Here is a 21,264-nt window from a genome sequence, read left to right on the forward strand (position 1 = left end):
ATTAAATTGCCTTATGGCATACTTACTAAAAGGTCCAGACACTCGCTACACGCTTAATGATAGAAAATGGCCAGATCAATTTATAATCAAAATGTGTAATAGAGAACCCCACTGACTTACCACCAGGCCACCCTCTTTGTGTAAATGCTTACATTTTCCAAGCCCAGAAGCACAAGAAGTGGAATTGTTGTCATTCCTCCTTGGATCCATTCCTCCAGAGAGACCGTCCCATCATGATCATAGTCAATTTCTTCCATCATTTCGTGGAGGATCTGGAGTAGGAGGGATGAAGGAAAACTTGCTATGAATCAATAAAATAAATTTCATAAGAGAGAACAAAGCATTGCACTGAATTGAATTGAATATAACAAACTGACTAGCAGCTAAGTGCACAGTAGAGATAAATACCTAGGTAACCTTGTACAATGTCAATCCAATAACTGAGGATAGAGTGGCTTTGTTATGATTTCTAGAACCTCACTTCTTATACTATTCAACTTTTAGAAATAATTGCTTAACTTTTTAATACTTTACCACTGAATGGTACAGCTAAAACAAGAAAGTATCTTTAATTTAAGGGTGAAAGTGGTCTTTAATTGCTTTCTCTAGATTTTTTTAATTCATATGTATGCCAGATAATGTCTGAACAAATTAACTTCATGGCAAAGAGCTGAAATGACTCTTTGCTAAGTGGTAATAAGGGGTGGGGAAATTAAGTTGCTTTTAATTGCCTATCAGAACTTAATAAAGCCAAGAAGTTAAACTATCAAGTCATTTTTGATTAGATTTCTCTTTAAAGATGACTTGCACAGAGTGTCCCAAAATGTTCTCCACAGTGTTTGTTGGTAATACATTGATCTCTCACTTTTATAGTGGTAATATCAGTATTTAATCCAAAGGATTGTTGTGAGGGTTAAATGTGTTAATATACTATAAAGATCCTCAAAGAGCATGTAGCATGTATAGTAAGTGTCATATAGGTGTTTTATGTTATATGAGCAGAAACTGTATGTGAGTTTCAAACAAGGTGAAGTACTTCTCATCCAACAGCACCAAAATGGCAAACATGCTAGAATTCCAACAAAGAAAGTAACTCACCCCTTTATCTAATACAGAAATCTTCATCAATTCGAGAAAAAAAAAAAGAGAGAGAGAGAGAGCATTGGAACCAAAATTTGAAAGGTGCAATAAATGGAATACTTGATATGTTGATAGAAGTGCTGTTTGCCTAAAAACTCGAACTTCGTGGATGGGTGTGTTTCCTCATGAAGTTTTTGAAAATGAGGTTATTTTCCTTCATACAAATTTAAATATAGGTATTGAAAAAAAGAGACTTTTGAGAACAAAATGGTGCTGAAATAATTATTTTATTATTCTCAAAATGAAAAACGGGGGATATGATTTAGAATTTGGCAAAATGGTACAGGATCTTATTAAAATGTCCTGCCCCTTGAACACACTTTGATGAACTAGGAGAAATTAATAAATGAGAACTAGAACACAGAGCATTGTTTCAGATGGTTGATGCTTTCATTTTGTACCTAATAAATCTCATGTGAGAGCATGGGTTCATTTTTTAAAAACCTCTTCCAAGGATGTCTCAATCTTCCCTATTAACTGCCATGGACCTCAAATGTTCAATTATCTTTATTCATATATGCAAATGTATCAAGGCTCTGACAACGTGTACAAATGCATGCACTGGCTTAAAATGGGCAGAGTTGTTGAATCATTAGGCAGGATGAGGTAGTCACTATGACAGCAAACATACTACCCAACGTAAATCTCTTCATCTTCACTTTCTACTATTTATACTACTCGTAGAAGTAGCAGATTTATCAATGTGTTCCGCAAATGACAAATAATGCAATATAGTTTATTATTTGTATTTTCCAGTAGGTATTTGTCATAATTAGACTGCCTAGCCACCAACTGTTCCCTTCTTCAAATCATCCAGATCCCCCTTTTTCCTCAAGAGTATAGCACGCCCCCACTATTTTTTGTGGGGAAGCTGCGGTGCCTGCCCCCTTCTGTTTTGAAAACCGATAGAAAAACATCTTCCTTCCTTCCATCACTCCAGTGAGGACAAGAGACTTGACTGAAAGATGTACAATATTCACGGGTATTGAGGTGAGTAGGATGGAGAAAGCTGGTTTAGAAGAACATAACCAAAAAGGGCAACAGAACTGAAAAGAAGTCCCTTGATTTCAGGGAAAATAGTATTAAGATGAATCAAGCAGGATTCTTAGAATCAAATACAAGTTACCACTATTATTTATTATTCCATATACAAACTGCAACTTTGTGAACGATATCTGCTATGCATTATGCGCACAGCATGGTGTATTTCGACATCCTCCCAAAAGAAAAACCAGTTGAGTTAAAACTTGGAAAACCCCAATCCCAGGAAGAATGGTGCCCCTCCTGCATATAACTGCATATAACTTTGTGGTACTTTACTGGCTCTAGTCTCCGCAGCAAAGGAAATGCTACCACAGCTCTCTTCTCTAATCATGCCACTATCACGCTGTCACAGGCTTTTAAGATTCTTATAAAATGTAAGCCATTTAAATAAAATTGATTTGTATATGCTTAATTCATTTACAATGTGCTCAACTTAGTTGGTTTCAAGAATAAACTAGTCAATAACGTACTTATCAACTCTCTCCAAAATATTACTTGTGGCAAAAGTCAAAGTTTCTAATCAAGTATGTTTTAATATACATTTGAATAATGTTGTATTTGGTGTAAATCTATTAAAAATAAGAGGTTGTTAGGTTCTTAAAAGCCTCCTTCGATACCATTTCTTTAAACAAATTATTACAACTTTCTAGCTCTATCTTTAACTAGCTGAAGAGCTATGAGAGGTTTCTTGAACATGCTAGGGTCCCAATTCCCTTATCTGTAAAATGAATAAAATAGTAGGATCTATCTCAGGGTTGCAAGCATTGAGTAACACATATACAGGAACTAACACAGTGCAGTGTACACAGTCAACTGTCATTATCTTAAGCGACTTCATCTTCTTTTAGAATGAATATTTAGCTATTTCCATAAAAGGAAAATACAGAGATCATGAATAACATACATTAGTTCTGACTATTTTATTGCATGGCATAACCTTGGCAGTATCCACCAGCAGCTCCTGCTTACCTAAAGACATCTGAGATTGCCATTCAAATTAATTTCCATGAAGAAGAAAAGCAAAAGTTACTGCTAAGAGCTTCAGAACACCACGTATACCTTTTCTTGTTCAGAACCCACTTTCGCTACTGAATAGAAATAGTAACTTTGGGTTATCAAAAGAAAATATCAAATGTCAGTAGTATATTAAGGTTCCAAAAAAGAGAAAAGAGAAATGGGCCTTCTAGAATGTAGCCAACAGTTAAATTGTCCATATACTTACTGGATTAAGTTCAGTGACATCCCATTCAAGGTATTCTGCGACATGCATCATCTGACTGATGATATTTTCTAGCTCCTGGAGAGGACAGAGACAGAGACAGAGACAGAGAAAAGGGAGAAAACATGAATACAGGGTCTTTGTAAGTTTTTCAAACTTTGACTTATAAGAATTGTTTTGTTTAACGTGCAGTTCAAAAACTAAAAGTTACACGATTAATTTATGTATTATATATAATTTATACATATACATTAATTTTTATATATATAATAATCCTTTCAACAGTCTGATTAACTATACATAAAAGAAGCACTTGAATATAAATTTATTTTGTACTTGGTCTAGAAATCTTCACCAGAAGAGGGCACAACTACACAAAATAAGCTTTTCTTCCAGAGCAGATATTTTTTTTAAGGAAGAAAAGCTATCTTTAGAAAGGAAGATCTGATTGAAGTAGGAGCAGGCATATTTTCACAAGCTGTGACATTTAAGTCACCGAGTGTTCTGACCCTTTGGCTTAGAAACAGGTGTGGAAGGATGGAAGGAAGCGTTTGAGGGCAACTGAGAGGTTTATTTTCATTCTGATACACTGAGAACGTATATCGACTGTTCCAGCCATTAACTGGTATAATTTGCTCTGCGAGAGGCATGTTCAGGGTCAAGGTTTGGAGGCTAAGTACATGTAGAGTTTATTTTATGAGGAAATAGAATTTTAGTTAGCATTTTCATATTATTGGGCTCAAGTGTCAACTCTTTGAAGAACAGTTAGTTAATACATATGCCTTGACCAAATAAAACATTTGCTCATACCTATTTATTTAATACTTTAATTTTTCCCTATCTCCAGAAAAGATTAAATATACTTCGTAAATGCTAGTAATTTTAAATATAGTCACTGAGATAATTAAGTGTGGTGTCTTAACAGTATAATAATTTAAAATATAAGAAGTATAAAAGGATAAGGTTTGAAAGCATATTAATCAAAGATTATTCCACTCAAATCTCTGATGTAATATATGTAGTTGATATTCATAGAGTGAAGAAGGAAATGTAGTAAAAGAGGTTGTTTTTGGGGGGACAATGGATCCATCTGAGAAACTGATGAAAGCTCCATTCCTCTCTCCAGAAAAAATATAATCATGAAAATGTTTAGGTAACACAGATTGCCCCAGAAAAAAATACAAATATAAATACAAATACAAAAATACAAATATAAATACAAATATAAAAAATACAAATATATAAATATAAATAAATATAAATTTACTTATTACAGTTAAGAAAAAATTTAAACTAAAATATCTTGGAATTATAGGTTAGAATTGTGTATGTGTGTATTACTCTATCTTTGCCTGTTTATGCCTTGATGGTTTGGAGTGGTAAAAGTCCCTGGACATGTTTTTAGGAACAGAAACCCTTTTTATGCAGGCATGTGACATTTAGATAAATCATTTGACCCAAGACTCAGCTTTCTCATCCGTAAAATGAGTATTCTAATCTTAACTAGTGCATAGAGTTGCTGCAAAGAGTAAGCATGCTATGATATGAAATACATTTATGCCGCCTGGCATACTGCAAGGGATCAATAAATATTCACTAGTATTATTACACATAGTGGTCCTTTTTCAAAATATCAATTTTCCTCTGTTTGGCCTCCAATATGTGAAGTGTTACACCTTTAAAATTTCCAAGATTAAGGACATCAGAACGTGCAATTTCAACCTGATAATGAAGAAAATAAAATGAAGTGGTAAGTTGTCTGGGGAAAACCATAGAAATAAAATTCAGGCCTTTAATTACAAAATAGACTAGTTTAATCATAAATCAATTTATCTCCAACTTATTGTTTAATATTAGATGACAGTGATAAATAATGCAATGTATTATATGTTAACAACAATAAAAAATGGCCAGAGACCAAAAGAAGCATTTGACTGAATTTTCAAATCAGCTGCCAACCCATGGCTAAGAGCCTAGTAAGGAAACATCCTTTAATTTAATTAAAAAGAAACACTAAATAAAACAAATTTGCATTCAAATACAATTTGCAGTAGTATGGACAGAAGTGCGACAATAAGCATATGGAAATATCTAGAAAAGTCTAAACTCCTCGCTGTGAAATGCCACCAGAAAATGAGCAAATGTATCCTGTAGCTTAATATTCCTAAATGGAAAACTGGACACTACTAAGCACTTAAAAATGATAGCGTTTGAAAAATTGGAGAGACTTAAACATAAGGAATCCCACAATCACAGCATCAATTTAGATTGGTGGTCATTTCCTAAAGTAGGAATTATATATTTTTGTCTCTCTCTGGAGAAGCTAATGTGCCATTATCCTACTCAGCATTCATAAATATGTATCCAACTTCACTGCTCTGCTTGTAGAATTCTGTTTGAACTCTGCTAAAGGGAGCTGTGGAGAGAAATTCACTATCAGAAGTAATGTTCATTTTAATCGATTTAAAAATATCAAAACATTTGTTATTTAATGTACCTGTGTACTCCAAGATTTCCATAACCTGACACTTATTTTTTTTGAGATTCTTCTATTTTCTTTATAGAAGAATTAATAATATATGAAAAATATGTCACTGGCAAATATAAAATGCATTATTGGATGGAACCTGAAATGGATTTATATTCGAAGCACTGATTTGTGCAGTAAAACTAAGAGTCTAACTACTCCTCTGAAAACTATCAATGATTTATGTATGTTACAAATACAATAAACATTTAATTATTCCTGGGCACCTGGGTGGCTCAGTCGTTAAGCGTCTGCCTTCGGCTCAGGTCATGATCCCAGGGTCCTGGGATCGAGTCCCACATCGGGCTCCCTGCTCGGCAGGAAGCCCGCTTCTCCCTCTCCCACTCCCCCTGCTTATGTTCCTGCTCTCGCTATCTCTCTGTCAAATAAATAAATAAAATCTTTAAAAAAAATTTTAATTATTCCTTTTAGTTCAATCATATAGAGATGGAATTTTTCTCCTATTGCTTTTTATGACTAAATGATAGCGTAGAAGTTGTATTTAAATTGGATGAGAGGGCGCCTGGGTGGCTCAGTTGGTTAAGCGACTGCTTTCGGCTCAGGTCATGATCCTGGAGTCCCTGGATCGAGTCCCGCATCGGGCTCCCTGCTCGGCAGGGAGCCTGCTTCTCCCTCTGACCCTCCCCCCTCTCATGTGCTCTCTCTCTCTCATTCTCTCTGTCTCAAATAAATAAATAAAATCTTTAAAAAAAAATAAATAAATAAAAAATAAATAAATAAATTGGATGAGACATTTTAAAAAGGGAAGTTTGTTAAAGTAATTTGTAAGTATATGTATTTTAACAGCATATATAACTAAAAGACTTTTAAAATGTGCAAAAATGATAAAATGATTAAATTGACTTTATAATTCCTTTCAATTCTACTGGTATTCTTGTTATTTTTCTTAGTGTCAAAGCTCAATTTTTTTTTCTTTCTAGATCAATGATCTCAACTTTCTCATGTATTATTCAAAGGAGCTGGGGTCTTTTTTATCTTTCCATGCATAAAAAGTCACTTTTTTCTAGCAAAATTATTCAACAGAACAATTGTAATCCTAACACTTTTATTTTTATTTTTTTTTCAGATCACTCTCTTTCAAAAAGTCAGATGATCAAAATGCTGTGTGAGTGCATGGAAATTATATTCAGTGTGTCTTCTGTGGTAATAGCTATGAATTTATTCATTGCATTTTTCAGAACAAACTACTTTGAAATTTTCACAGAAAATTTAAAGAAAAAAATTACCGAGCTGTCCAGGAAGCCATTCCCATCTGTGTCATAGAGGCGAAACATAACTAGAAATAAAAGAGGTGTTGAAAAAAAATTAGAGGAGAGTAAGATCAATGTTAGTAAAAATTCCCTTTCTATTGAGGGGCGCCTGGGTGGCTCAGTCATTAAGCATCTGTCTTTGGCTCAGGTCATGATCCCAGTGTCCTGGGATCTAGCCCCGCATTGGGCTCCCTGCTTGGCGGGAAGCCTGCTTCTCCCTCTCCCACCCACCCCCGCTTGTGTTCCCTCTCTCGCTGTGTCTCTCTCTGTCAAATAAATAAATAAAATCTTTAAAAAAATAAAATAAAATTTCCTTTCCATTGAAAGCAAATTTTCAATCCTTTCCTATTCAAAGACATCGATTTGTAGGCTCATTTCTCCAGTTAATTTGAGAATGAATTAGTCCGTTAATAAAAATACTAAATATCAGATATAAGGTCAAACAAGTTTTGTTATATATGTAGAAAACACTAAAAGGTACCATTGTTTGCTCAATTTTTTAATTATAAGATCATTAAGTGAAAACACAAAAATAAAAGAAGAGAAGGGATTTTAGATATTCGGAGTCCAGATATTAAAGGGCAGAGTGAGTAGGAAAAAACAAACTGATTCAGAGTTCTGTAAACCAAATTTGGAATCTGTGATCCACTAGTACATGGGTATAGTCCAACACCGTTTTCTTATCTGTCAAATGAGAATAACCACCCTGTCATAAGACACACTTGTCGGAAAAGTTAAGTGAGGTGATACACACAAATGCATAGCAAAAGCTATAGGTCACTACACAAATATAAGCCGTTGTTTTGATTGATTGCTAAGCAGCATGGGAAAGGATTAGTACAAAATAGGGGAATTTTTCTGATGCAGGACAACAAGACACAAAATGCATTACTATCACGGTTATAATGGTGTATGTGTTGCAATCTGAGATGTACTTTCAGAGGGTAACCACTCTTTGAACTAAAGAAGTAAGGAAAAGGAGAGTGTTGTCTCTGTGGTAGTGAGCACAGGAAAGCAGGAGGACAGAGGGCCTCTCAGGCCAGAGGATTCCCTCATAAGTTCACACACCACCCGGAGTCTCCAGAAGGGGCTGCAGGTGCCATTTTGAGATAAACAGAGAATGACACAGCTGTTAAAACAGAGGAGTGGAAGTGAGAGTTTTTGTTGGGTTTGTATAATTTCTGGGAGAATCTTGATGTCTGGGGTCTTTCATATTAAATAAAGACATTGATAACAATGAGGCACAATTGGGCAATGACCTTGATCATATATCTGTTAACTAATTATTATTTTTGTATTTAAAATAATTATTATAATTTCACCAACCTAAGATATGATTATTTATTTATAAGATGCTATAACCAGCCTACATACAACTAATAGAAAAAAAATGCTTACAATCTAATCATCATGTTCTATTTATTGGAAAATGGAAAAAGATTTTAAAGATGCTAAAATGTATGAGGAAAATGTGTACCCACTGAATTAAGGAACATAATGTTATGCTGGCTAATGACCTAAATATCTTTATTTGCAAACCATAATGATTACTGTCTTTCATATACTCAATAAATGGCAAAAATTCAGAAAGAAAAGTCCTACCAGAACATGGATCCTAAGCATTTCAAGTTTTTCTAGTAAAGCAGAAAATAGAAACATCACTTTGTGAGTGACAAGAATTCACCCACCACTCAAAGAATGGATTCAGTACCACGAACAAGGCAAGTATTTACAAAAGCCTAGTTGTATTTTATTATTTTCATTTTTTTAAAGATTTTATTTATTTATTTGACAGAGAGAGACACAGCAAGAGAGGGAACACAAGCAGGGGGAGTGGGAGAGGGAGAAGCAGGCTTCCCACCGAGCAGGGAGCCCGATGCGGGGCTTGATCCCAGGACCCCGGGATCATGACCTGAGCCGAAGGCAGACGCTTAACGACTGAGCCACCCAGGCGCCCCGCCTAGCTGTATTTTAGAATGAGGGCCACTGGTGACTCCATGAATCTTTACTGTAATAAATGACTGCCTGACCATTTTTAGGTGATCAGATATATGGAAACCCTATACCTCTTGGTAAGACTTGTCAGAAACATGAGCTCAAAGACACATACACAAGTGGACTCTGTGTGGGGTTACCTGCCATTCATTTTCCGGCTGCATCTGAAACTTCTTCCTATGCTCTTAAAGCCACACTTTACAAAACACAGAAACAGATGAAACACAAGATACCTTGTCTTTACTGGCCTGTCTTGAAGGTAGAGTTTGCACATGACCCAGGCTCCATCAATCAGAAGAAAAACCCAGTTAATCAATCAGAGGCTGGTGACCCAAGAAAAAAGGGGGCTACTCAAAGTCATCCTGGTGATGTGAGCAACAGCAGTAGCAGTGGTCAGAGAGAGAGCAACCAGGGTCCTGGATGTGTCAGGGGTGTTGGCAATGAAGGGTGCCCTGCTCATGCACTGAGAGGCAGCAATGGGATTCTCCCCAGGAAAATTTAGCACTTAATTTCATCAATGATCCTAGAGAAACATCCTCCAAATCTGGTTCTCTATCCCTCCTAATGATTCTCTGTGTTTCTCAATATCATTTAAAAAACAATAACCTGGGGAGCACCTGGGTGGCTCAGTCAGTTAAGCATCCGACTCTTGATTTCATCTCAGGTCATGATCACAGGGTTGTGAGACAGAGCCCCGGGGCAAACTCCATGCTAGGCACTGAGCCTACTTAAGATTCTCTCCCTCTCCCTCTGCCCCACCAACCCCTCTAAAAAAAATAAAGCAACATAAAAATAAAAACCAATAACCAGCTATATTAAAAATAAAATTAAAACTAACCTGTTCTATTGTCTCCCCCAGTGATTCTGTGCACTCAACATGGGCACTTACTTCACATCAAACATAAAGATTAGGTCAAAATAAATTTTAAGTTTAAACTAAACTTTATTTTTAAGAAAAAAATGAAACTTTAATTTTAACATTAAAGTAAACTATAAAGCTGCTAGAAGAAAATATAGGAAGATATCTTCACAACCTTAAGGTAAGCCAACATGAACCACCAATGATTAAAAAAAAAAAAAAAGGGTAAATTAAGGTTCATCAGGTTTAGAACTTCTACTCATACAAAAAAAATAAATAAATAAACAAAGAAAGAAATAAGTGAAAGAAAAAAGAAAAAAAAAGAAAGATGAAGAAAGAATAGAGAAGAAAAAAAAAAAACAGCCACAGACTTGAGAACTTTTCAGAACACATATATCTGACAAAGGGCTTATTTCTTGAATATATGAACAAACCCTATAACTCAGTAATAAAATGACAAACAACCCAAATAAAAAAGAGGCAAAAAAATTGAACAGATAATTCAAAAATGGAAGATACAGGAATGGCCAGTCAAAATAAAGTGCTCAACATCACCAATAAAAAAAACTTTAAACCAGAGACAACAACATATCTATTTCTGGAACTCAAGTTTTTGTTTTTTGTTTTTTATTTTCCCTCAAGACCAGTCTCCTCAAACTGCTTAGCTTCTCAGCCTTGGTTGTTTAAGAATTTGCCATTTAAAAATAGTGGCAAAAGCCAGGGTCCCCTCTCCCAGAAATTTGACCCAGAAATCCAATATGCCTTGACAATTCCCTGAAGCTTTCAACCAGTTTAAAAAAAAAAAAATAGTATATACAAATTTTCTAGTTGTTCCCAGTAGCGATGTTGGTTTGAAAACACATTGTTCATTATTGTCTATAGTAGAAGTCTTGACATCTTTTAAATAATTTCTAAACACATTAACAGGTGTTAATGGTTGTCTATGAATTCTGTCTAATTCATCAAAGAAAAAGTTGGAGAAATTTAAGTTCTAGTCAATCAGAATAGCAATAAGAAAAACTGCATACCTATATTGAGTGCTAAATATAATGTACTCTAAATCTGACCAAGTCAAAATAAAAAATCAAAGTTTCCTTTGGTCCCGAATAAGAGAGAGAAATTCTAGGATTTTGATTTTCAGAGATAAGTCTATTTTCCTAATTTAAAATCATAGTGGGGTCATGCAAAATAGGGAGTACTGAACATACCTCTCTACCTTGGCTTTCTACTGAAGTGCCACTATAGTAAAAATACGGTATGAAATAGGCATAAATCAAAAAGCACAAAGAAGATGCGAGAGGAAAAAAGAACCATCGAATTCAAGAAGCTGGGAAACACATGCTGACTGACCTAGAAACCAGAGAAATATAAACGTGAGCTGGCAGTAAAGAAGCAAAGATTTACACAGAAAGGGTGATGAGATAGAAAACGAAGTGATAGTCTTCACAGAAAGAAGTCAGACCCTCAAATACCACCCTTCACACCTTCTACCTGACAGTATGCCAGCTCCCTGCCCCAGCAGAAGACTAGACGCTGGGGCTGAAGAGCACTCAAACTAAGGGAATGCTGAGCTCAGGATGCTCAGGACTTCTGATGGTAGGGGTACTATCCCCAAAACAAGGTATTTATGTGAAAGTCTAAACAGTGAATACTGAGAGTATAAGTCCTCTTCCTTATCTCCAGTGAGTCACACTTAAACCTCACCCACACACCCACTTATGCACCACACCCAGGAGTCCTTCCAAAACAAGTAATTTGGGAAAACAGTAACAACAAAGCAAGGAAGCAGAATAAAACCTTGTAAGGGGAAAGCTGCAATCCACAAAGCAAGAAGAGGAGCATATAAGAATCATTCTGAGAACAAAATGAATCCTCTGTGAAGTTAAAAGCATGATAGAAAAAGTAAAACAGGAGCAAGATGGCAGAGAGGTAGGAGACGTAAATTTCATCTGGTCCTAGGAATTCAGCTACACAGGGATGAAACCATTCTGAACACCTACGAACTCAACAGGATATCGAAGAAAAGAATAGCAGCAACTGTCTGAACAAAAAAGTGACCACTTTCTGGAAGCAGGGACCAAACAAGCGGCAGATATAGGGAGACTCCCCCTACTCCCCAGGGAGGACCGGTGCGGGAGCGCACCGCAGGGATCTACTGGGTTTGGAGACTCCACCCGGGGTCGGGTGCCAGAGATAGAAACGCACGGTCACAGGCCGGGTGAGCAGGGAGTGCGGCCAGAGACTGGGGAGATGGGAGTGACTGACTGCTTTTCTCTGGGGGCTCACTGAGGAGCGGGCCCCGAGTTCTCGGCTCCTCTGGGGTGGAGGTTGGGAGGCCGCCATTTTCACTCCCATCCTCCAAAGCTGTACGGAAAGCTTACAGGGAACAAAAGCTCCCGAGAGCAAACCCGAGCAGATTACTTAGCCCGGAGGGGCAAGGGCGGGGAAATTCTGCCTCTGGCAAAGACATTGGGAACCACGGCAACAGGACCCCCCCCACAAGAAGATCAGGGAGAACAGCCAGCCAAGACCAAGTTTACCGATCAATGAGAGCGGCAGAACTCCAGCACTAGGGGAATACTGCACATAGAATTCATGGCTTTTTTCACCCCCTGATTCTTTACTCTTTCAAAGTTATTTTTTTTTAACTTTTTTTTTTTTGAAGTTTTCTTTTTACCTTTTTCAACCAACATCTTATCAATACCTTTTTTAAAAAACATTTTTATTTTTCAATTTTAGAGTCATATTCTATCCCTTCATAGTAGTTAACCTTATTTTTGGTATATATATAAGTTGTTCTCTCTTTAAAATTTTGGGATACAGTTTCTTCGAACACACCAAAATATACCCTAAATCTCTAGTGTATGCCTTTGTTCTACTCTCCTGCCTGATCACATTCTCTCCCTTTTTTTTTAATTACTCTTCCTTAGTTTTCCAACCAACTTCTTATCTTATCAATTCCTTTTATAAAATCTTTTATAATACTCATCTTTACATTCATATTCTATCCCTTCATCGTATTTACCCTTATTTTTGTACATATATAAGTTTTTCTTTCTTTAAAATTTTGGAAGGCAGTTCCTTCTAACAGACCAAAACATGCCCAAAATCTAGTGTGTGGCACTGATCTATTCACCAGCCTGATCATATTTAATCATATTCTTTTTTTTTCTTTTTCTTTTTCTGTTTTTTCTTTTTTTTCTTTTTTCTTTCTTTCCCTTTCTTTTCCCCTGGTGTCAGGTTTCTTCTGAAGTGTTTAGTGTATATTTTTCTGGGGTCATTGTTACCCTATTAGCATTTTGTTCTCTCATTCATCTGTTCTCCTCTGGACAAAATGACAAGACGGAAAAAATCACCTCAAAAAAAAGAACAAGAGGCAGTACCAACTGCCAGGGACCTAATCAATACGGACATTAGTAAGATGTCGGTACTAGAGTTCATAATGAAGATCATAGAAATACTAGCTGGGCTTGAGAAAAGCATGGAAGATACTAGAGAAACCCTTTCTGGAGAAATAAAAGAACTAAAATCTAACCAAGTCGAAATCAAAAAGGCTATTAATGAGGTGCAATAAAAAATGAAGGATCTAACTGCTAGGACAAATGAGGCAGAAGAGAGAATTAGTGATATAGAAGTCCAAATGATGGAGAATAAAGAAGCTTAGAAAAAGAGAGATAAACAACTACTGGATCACGAGGGCAGCATTCAGGATAAATGATACCATAAGATGAAACACTATTAGAATAATTGGGTTCCCAGAAGAAGAAGAAAGAGAGAGAGGGGCAGGTCTATTGGAGCAAGTTATAACAGAGAATTTCCCTAATTTGGGGAAGGAAACAGGCATCAAAATCCAGGAGGCACAGAGAACCCGCCTCAAAATCAACAAATATAGGTCAACACCCCAACATCTAATAGTAAAACTTACGAGTCTCAGAGACAAAGAGAAAACCCTGAAAGCAGCTCGGGCCAAGAGGTCTGTAACCTAAAATGGTAGAAGCATTAGACTGGCAACAGACCTATCCACAGAGACCTGGCAGGACAGAAAGGACTGGCATGATATAGTTAGAGCACTAAACAAGAAAAACATGCAGCCAAGAATACTATATCCAGCTAGGCTGTCATTGAAAATAGAAGGAGAGATAAAAAGCTTCCAGGACAAACAAAAACTAAAGGAATTTGCAAACACAAAACCAGCCCTACAAAAAATATTGAAAGGGGTCCTCTAAGCAAAGAAAGAGCCTAAAAGTAACATAGACAAGAAAGGAACAGAGAGGGGCGCCTGGGTGGCTCAGTTGGTTAAGCGACTGCCTTCGGCTCAGGTCATGATCCTGGAGTCCCTGGATGGAGTCCCGCATCAGGCTCCCTGCTCAGCAAGGAACCTGCTTCTCCCTCTGACCCTCCCCCCTCTCATGCGCTCTCTCTCTCTCGTTCTCTCTGTCTCAAATTAAAAAAATATATATTTAAAAAAGAAAGGAACAGAGACAACATACAGTAACAGTCACCTTACAGGCAATACAATGGCACTAAATTCCTTTCTTTCAATAGTTACCCTGAATGTAAATGGGCTAAATGCCCCAATCAAAAGACACAGCCTATCAGATTGGATAAAAAAACAAGACCCATTGATATGCTGTCTGCAAGAGACTCATTGTAGACCCAAAGACACCTCCAGATTGAAAGTGAGGGGGTGGAAAACCATTTACCATACTAATGGACACAAAAAGAAAGCTAGGGTGGCAATCCTTCTATCAGACAAATTAAACTTTAAACTTAAGACTATAATAAGAGATGAGGAAGGACATTATATCCTACTTAAAGGGTCTATCCAACAAGAAGATCTAACATTGTAAATATCTATGCCCCTAACATGGAAGCAGCCAATTATATAAGCCAGTTAATAACAAAAGCAAAGAAACACATCAACAACAATACAATAATAGTAGGGGACTTTAACACCCCCCTCACTGAAATGGACAGATCATCTAAGCAAAAGATCAACAAGGAAATAAAGACGTTAAATGACACACTGGACCAAATGGACTTCACTGACATATTCAGAACATTCCATCCCAAAGAACAGAATAGACATTCTTCTCTAGTGCCCATGGAACATTCTCCAGAATAGATCACATCCTAGGTCACAAATCAGGTCTCCATCAGTACCAAAAGATTGGGATCATTCCCTGCATATTTTCAGACCACAATGCTTTGAAACTAGAACTCAATCACAAGAGGAAAGTCGGAAAGAACTCAAATACATGGAGGCTAAAGAGCATCCTACTGAAGAATGAATGGGTCAACCAGGAAATTAAAGAAGAATTAAAAAAATTCCTGGAAACAAATGAAAATGAAAACACAATTGTTCAAAATCTCTGGGATGCAGCAAAGGCGGTCATTAAGAGGAAAGTATATAGCAATACAAGCCTTTCTCAAGAAACAAGAAAGGTCTCAAACACACAACCTAACCCTACACCTAAAGGAGCTGGAGAAAAAACAGCAAATAAAGCCTAAACCCAGCAGGAGAAGAGAAATAATAAAGATCAGAGCAGAAATCAGTATAACAGAAACCAAAAACAGTAGTACAGATCAACAAAGCTAGGAGCTGGTTCTCTGAAAGAATTCATAAGATTGATAAACCCCTGGCCAGACTTATCAAAAAGAAAAGAGAAAGGACCCAAATAAATAAAATCATGAATGAAAGAGGAGAAATCACAACCAACACCAAAGAAATACAAACAATTATAAGAACATATTATGAGCAACTCTATGCCAGCAAATTAGATAACCTGGAAGAAATGGATGCATTCCTAGAGAAGTATCAACTACCAAAACTGAACCAGGAAGAAATAGAAAAACTGAACAGACCTACAACCACGAAGGAAATTGAAGTAGTCATCAAAAATCTCCCAACAAACAACAGCCCAGGGCCAGATGGCTTCCCAGGGGAATTCTACCAAACATTTAAGAAGAATTAATACCTATTCTTCTGAAACTGTTCCAAAAAACAGAAATGGAAGGAAAACTTCCAAACTCATTTTATGAGGCCAGCATTATCTTGATCCCCAAACTAGAGAAAGACCCCATAAAAAGGAGAATTACAGACCAATATACCTGATGAATATGGATGCAAAAATTCTCAGCAAAATACTAGCCAATAGGATCATTATTGATCCAATAGGATCAATAGCCAATAGTACATTAAAAGCATTATTCACCACGACCAAGTGGGATTTATCCCTGGGCTGCAAGGTTGGTTCAACATTCGCAAATCAATCAATGTGATACAATACCTTAATAAAAGAAAGAACAAGAACCATATGATCCTCTCAATAGATGCAGAAAAAGTATTTGACATAGTACAACATCCTCTCTTGACTAAAATTCTTCAGAGTATAGGGATAGAGGGTACATACCTCAATATCATAAAAGCCACCTATGAAAAACCTACAGTGAATATCATTCTCAATGGGGAAAAACTGAGATCTCTCCCCCTGAGGTCAGGAAAACAGCAGGGATGTCCACTATCCACCACTGCTATTCACCATAGTATTAGAAGTCCTAGCCACAGCAATCAGACAACAAAAAGAAATCAAAGGCATCCAAATTGGCAAAGAAGAAGTCAAACTCTCATTCTTTGCAGATGATATGATACTTTATGTGGAAAACCCCAAAGACCACCCCAAAACTGCTGGAACTCATACAGGAATTCAGTAAAGTGGCAGGATATAAAATCAATGCACAGAAGTCAGTGGCATTCCTATACACCAACAACAAGACAGAAGAAGGAGAAATTAAGGACTTGATCCCATTTACAATTGCACCCAAAACCGTAAGATACCTAGGAACAAATCTAACCAAAGAGGCAAAGAATCTGTACTCAGAAAACTATAAAATACTCATGAAACAAATTGAGGAAGACACAAAGAAATGGAAAAACGTTCCATGCTCATGGATTGGAAGAACAAATATTGTGAAGATGTCAATGCTACCTAGAGCAATCTACACATTCAATGCAATCCCCATCAAAATACCATCCACTTTTTTCAAAGAAATGGAACAAATAATCCTAAAATTTGTATGGAACCAGAAAAGACCCCGAATAGTCAGAGGAATGTTGAAAAAGAAAAGCAAAGCTGGCAGCATCACAATTCCGGACTTCCAGCTCTATTACAAAGCTGTCATCATCAAGACAGTATGGTAGTGGCACAAAAACAGGCACATAGGTCAATGGAACAGAATAGAGAGCCCAGCAATGGACCCTCAACTCTATGGTCAACTCATCTTTGACAAAGCAGGAAAGAATGTCCAATGGAAAAAAAACAGTCTCTTCAACAAATGGTGTTGGGAAAATTGGACAGCCACATGCAGAAGAATGAAACTGGACCATTTCCTTACACCACACACAAAAATAGACTCCAAATGGTTGAAAGACCCAAATGTGAGACAGGAGTCCATCAAAATCCTAGAGGAGAACACAGGCAGCAACCTCTTCAACCTCAGCCGCAGCAACTTCTTCCTAGAAACATCGCCAAAGGCAAGGGAAGCAAGGGCAAAAATGAACTCTTGGGACTTCATCAAGATAAAAAGCTTTTGCACAGCAAAGGAAACAGTCAACAAAACCAAAAGACAACCGACAGAATGGGAGAAGATATTTGCAAATGATATATCAGATAAAAGGCTAGTATCCAAAATCTAAAAAGAACGTATCAAACTCAATACCCAAAGAACAAATGATCCAATCAAGAAATGGGCAGAAGACATGAACAGACATTTTTCCAAAGAAGACATCCAAATGGACAACAGACACATGAAAAAGTGCTCAACATCGCTCGGCATCAGGGAAATCCAAATCAAAACCTCAGTGAGATACCACCTCACCCCAATCAGAATGGCTAAAATTAACAAGTCAGGAAACAACAGATATTGGCAGGGATGCGGAGAAAGGGGAACCCCCTACACTGTTGGTGGGAATGCAAGCTGGTGCAGCCACTCTGGAAAACAGTATGGAGGTTCCTCAAAAAGTTGAAAATAGAGCTACCATATGACTAAGCAATTGCACTACTGGGTATTTACCCCAAAGATACAAATGTAGTGATCCGAAGGGGTACATGCACCCTGATGTTTATAGCAGCAATGTCCACAACAGCCAAACTATGGAAAGAGCCAAGGTGTCCACTGGCAGATGAATGGATAAAGAAGATGTGGTGTATATATACAATGGAATATTATGCAGCCATCAAAAAAAAAAAAAAAAAGAAATCTTGCCATTTGCAACGACGTGGATGGCACTAGAGGGTATTATGCTAAGTGACATAAATCAATCAGAGAAAGACATGTATCATATGATCTCAGTGATATGAGGAATTCTTAATCTCAGGAAACAAACTGAGGGTTGCTGGAGTGGTGGGGGGTGGCAGACATGGGGTGGCTGGGTCATAGACACTGGGGAGGGTATGTGCTATGGTGAGTGCTGTGAATTGTGTAAGACTGATGAATCACAGACCTGTACCTCTGAAACAAATTATACATTATATGTTAAAAAAAAGAAAGAAGATAGTAGGAAGGGAAAAATGAAGGTGGGGGAATCGGAGGGGGAGACGAACCATGAGAGACTATGGACTCTGAGAAACAAACTGAAGGTTCTAGAGGGGAGGAGGCTGAGGGGATGGTTTAGCCTGGTGATGGGTATTATAGAGGGCACATATTGAATGGAGCACTGGGTGTTATATGCAAACAATGAATCATGGAACACTACATCAAAAACTAATGATGTAAGGTATGGTGATTAACATAACAGAATAAAATAAAATTTAAAAAAAGTAAAACAAAAACTGCTCACAGATGTAGAAGATGTCCCTGATGTCCAAAAAAAAAAAAAAAAGATATAGCAGAAATGCTGGAAAATAGGAAAATAAAGAAAAATAATTCAAATTTCTGTTTTGGGAGTGTCAACATCCAAAAATAATGGTTCTAGGAAGAGAGAACAAGTAAAATAAAGGAAAAAGTTATTAACAATGAAAAGATTAAAGTACAAATGAAGGACACAAATTTCCAGACCAGAATTTATGGTGGAGGATTTGGAAATTGATTAGTTATACAGAAATAGAGAAACTAATGAAATAAAAAGGGCAGTTATTAGCATCATGGGAAAATAAGTGTCTTGGTAAGCCTATAGGATCTTTCCCTTTTAAAACTACATTTGAATTATATTGATAAAATTAAACCTATCTTCAAATATTATTGTAAGTTTATTTCTTCTTGGAATTTAAAAATAAATTTAGGCTCCAAGGTCAAGTGAAACAGTGAACAAACAGTTCTTATTTTTAAAACTAACATAATAAGGATATATATTTTAGGGTGCAAAAATATTTTAAGCCCAATATTAAAATTACTCTGTCAACATGATAGCTTCCAAATGTGGGTACCTTTTTCAAAGTTACAAGCTAGTTTAACCCACTTTTTTTCTATTTTTAAATTCATGTAATTTCCCTTTATATAGAAACAATTATGCACCCACACATGAATTTGGTTAAAAGATCAGGGCAGAGGCATATTATGCAATATAAGGTTCGTTCTTTATATCCAGAATTTTTTCTCTTCCAAAAGATTCACAAGTTTTTAATGTGTTTTCTCCTTGAACACCCTACTAAATACACTCCAGTGTTTTTAATACTTGGCATAACATATTATTGATAATAAAAATATTAATATGGAATTTGTTATTAAGCATTAGAAAGTATATTTTTTAAAGGCATTTAAGCTGGAATTTTTTAATTCACAATTTTTTACTGTTCTATATATTTTAAGACCTACTTAATAAGCTCTCGGGGCAGAGGTGAAAAAAATTAGCTGCTTGGAGTTTGTGACATCTAATGTAATGAAGCAATATTTTCTCCTTTTTTCCCTCAGAGAAAAGGTAATAAAGATAAGGAAAGGAAGCTTTTCAAAATAAAAAGAGCACTTCTACAGTAAAGCAGAAGTCGCGGGTATTAGTCACAGCTGGATAAACTAGTGCTATAATTAATAACCAGTCTCTCTGGGCTTTAGTTTTTTCATTGACACTATAGGGAAATTGACTACCTGATCTTTAGGATCTCTTCAGTGTTAAATCCAGTGGTTCTGTGATTAATACTATACATAGCAGTGACTTTAACATACAGGTTAGTCTTCATTATCTGTAGATTATCTATTTCCTGGTTACTTTCCAACTGATTTCTCTTCAGTAATACATTTTCATTAAATATAAGCTAACAAAAATTATTCTACTTAAATTATTAATAATTTATAAACACCTTTCCAAATGTGAACACTATGTATCTTAAAGTCACAGAATAGGGGCACCTGGATAGCTCATTCAGTTAAGGGTCTGCCTTCAGCTCAGATCATGATCCCAGGACCCTGGGATTGAGTCCCGCATCAAGTTCCCTGCTCAGCAGAGAGTGTTCTTCTCCCTTTCCCTCACTCCACCTCCTCACTTGTGTTCTCTCTCTCTCTCTCTCTCAAATAAATAAATAAAATCTTTTTTTTAAAAAGTTGCAGTGTAAATGAATTTAGTATTATTCCATGTCCTCAATAATTCACATTATTTTTCTCTTCTCAAGCACACACTGACTTCAATACAATTCTATTTAAGTATCATTTACTGAGCATCTGTCTGTTGAAATACACACACACGTGGTAGGTGCTAGGGTAGGAAGTTAGACACAGCACAAGGGTACGAGAAAGAGTAAAATGAATTCAGTTTGGAGGTGGCAAGAGGATTCATGACATGAGCTGAGCCTCAAGTGTATACTGAAGTGGATATGTTATACACTGAGAAAGAACACCCCCAACAAATGCACATTAGAAGCAAAGGTATAAAGATGGAAAAGTTCGGGGTTTATCTGATGATTGAAAAGTAGATCCAGGTGAAGGGGACAGTGTTCGTGCCTGTGTGTGCAGGTCAAAGTCAAATGCAAGACTGACAAAGGAAGGGGGATCAAATTGTGGAGTCAAATCAGTTTATAGGTGCTAAATTAAGGGCTTCGGTTTATGCATTATTCAACAGGAACTGTCAAAGGGACACATTCACCCTGAGTCAGAAGAGGAAGAGGAAAGAACATGTCTAGAAGTTGACAAGCTTTAGGTAACATGAGAGGAAGTTACAAGAATTCACACCTAATGAGTGAGATGATGATTAAACAGGTAGGTGTTGGAACAAAGAAGCATC

At 36.6% G+C, this 21,264-nt stretch overlaps 1 protein-coding gene across 6 annotated transcripts in view; it reads right to left on the reverse strand.

Annotated features, from left to right (window-relative positions):
* The window catches only part of DGKB (diacylglycerol kinase beta), a 666,176-nt gene that overhangs the window by 525,996 nt on the left and 118,916 nt on the right, over positions 1-21,264 (reverse strand). For all 6 annotated transcript variants that reach the window (XM_021689586.1, XM_021689590.1, XM_021689588.1 and 3 more), the window contains 3 exons: positions 7,178-7,227; positions 3,407-3,481; positions 153-272 (listed from right to left, as the gene is read on the reverse strand). In XM_021689586.1, coding sequence (XP_021545261.1) covers positions 153-272; positions 3,407-3,481; positions 7,178-7,227 — 245 coding nt within the window. The remainder of the gene's footprint in view (positions 1-152; positions 273-3,406; positions 3,482-7,177; positions 7,228-21,264) is intronic.

This window comes from Neomonachus schauinslandi, chromosome 12 (genome assembly GCF_002201575.2).
Source record: "Neomonachus schauinslandi chromosome 12, ASM220157v2, whole genome shotgun sequence".
NCBI lineage: Eukaryota > Metazoa > Chordata > Mammalia > Carnivora > Phocidae > Neomonachus > Neomonachus schauinslandi.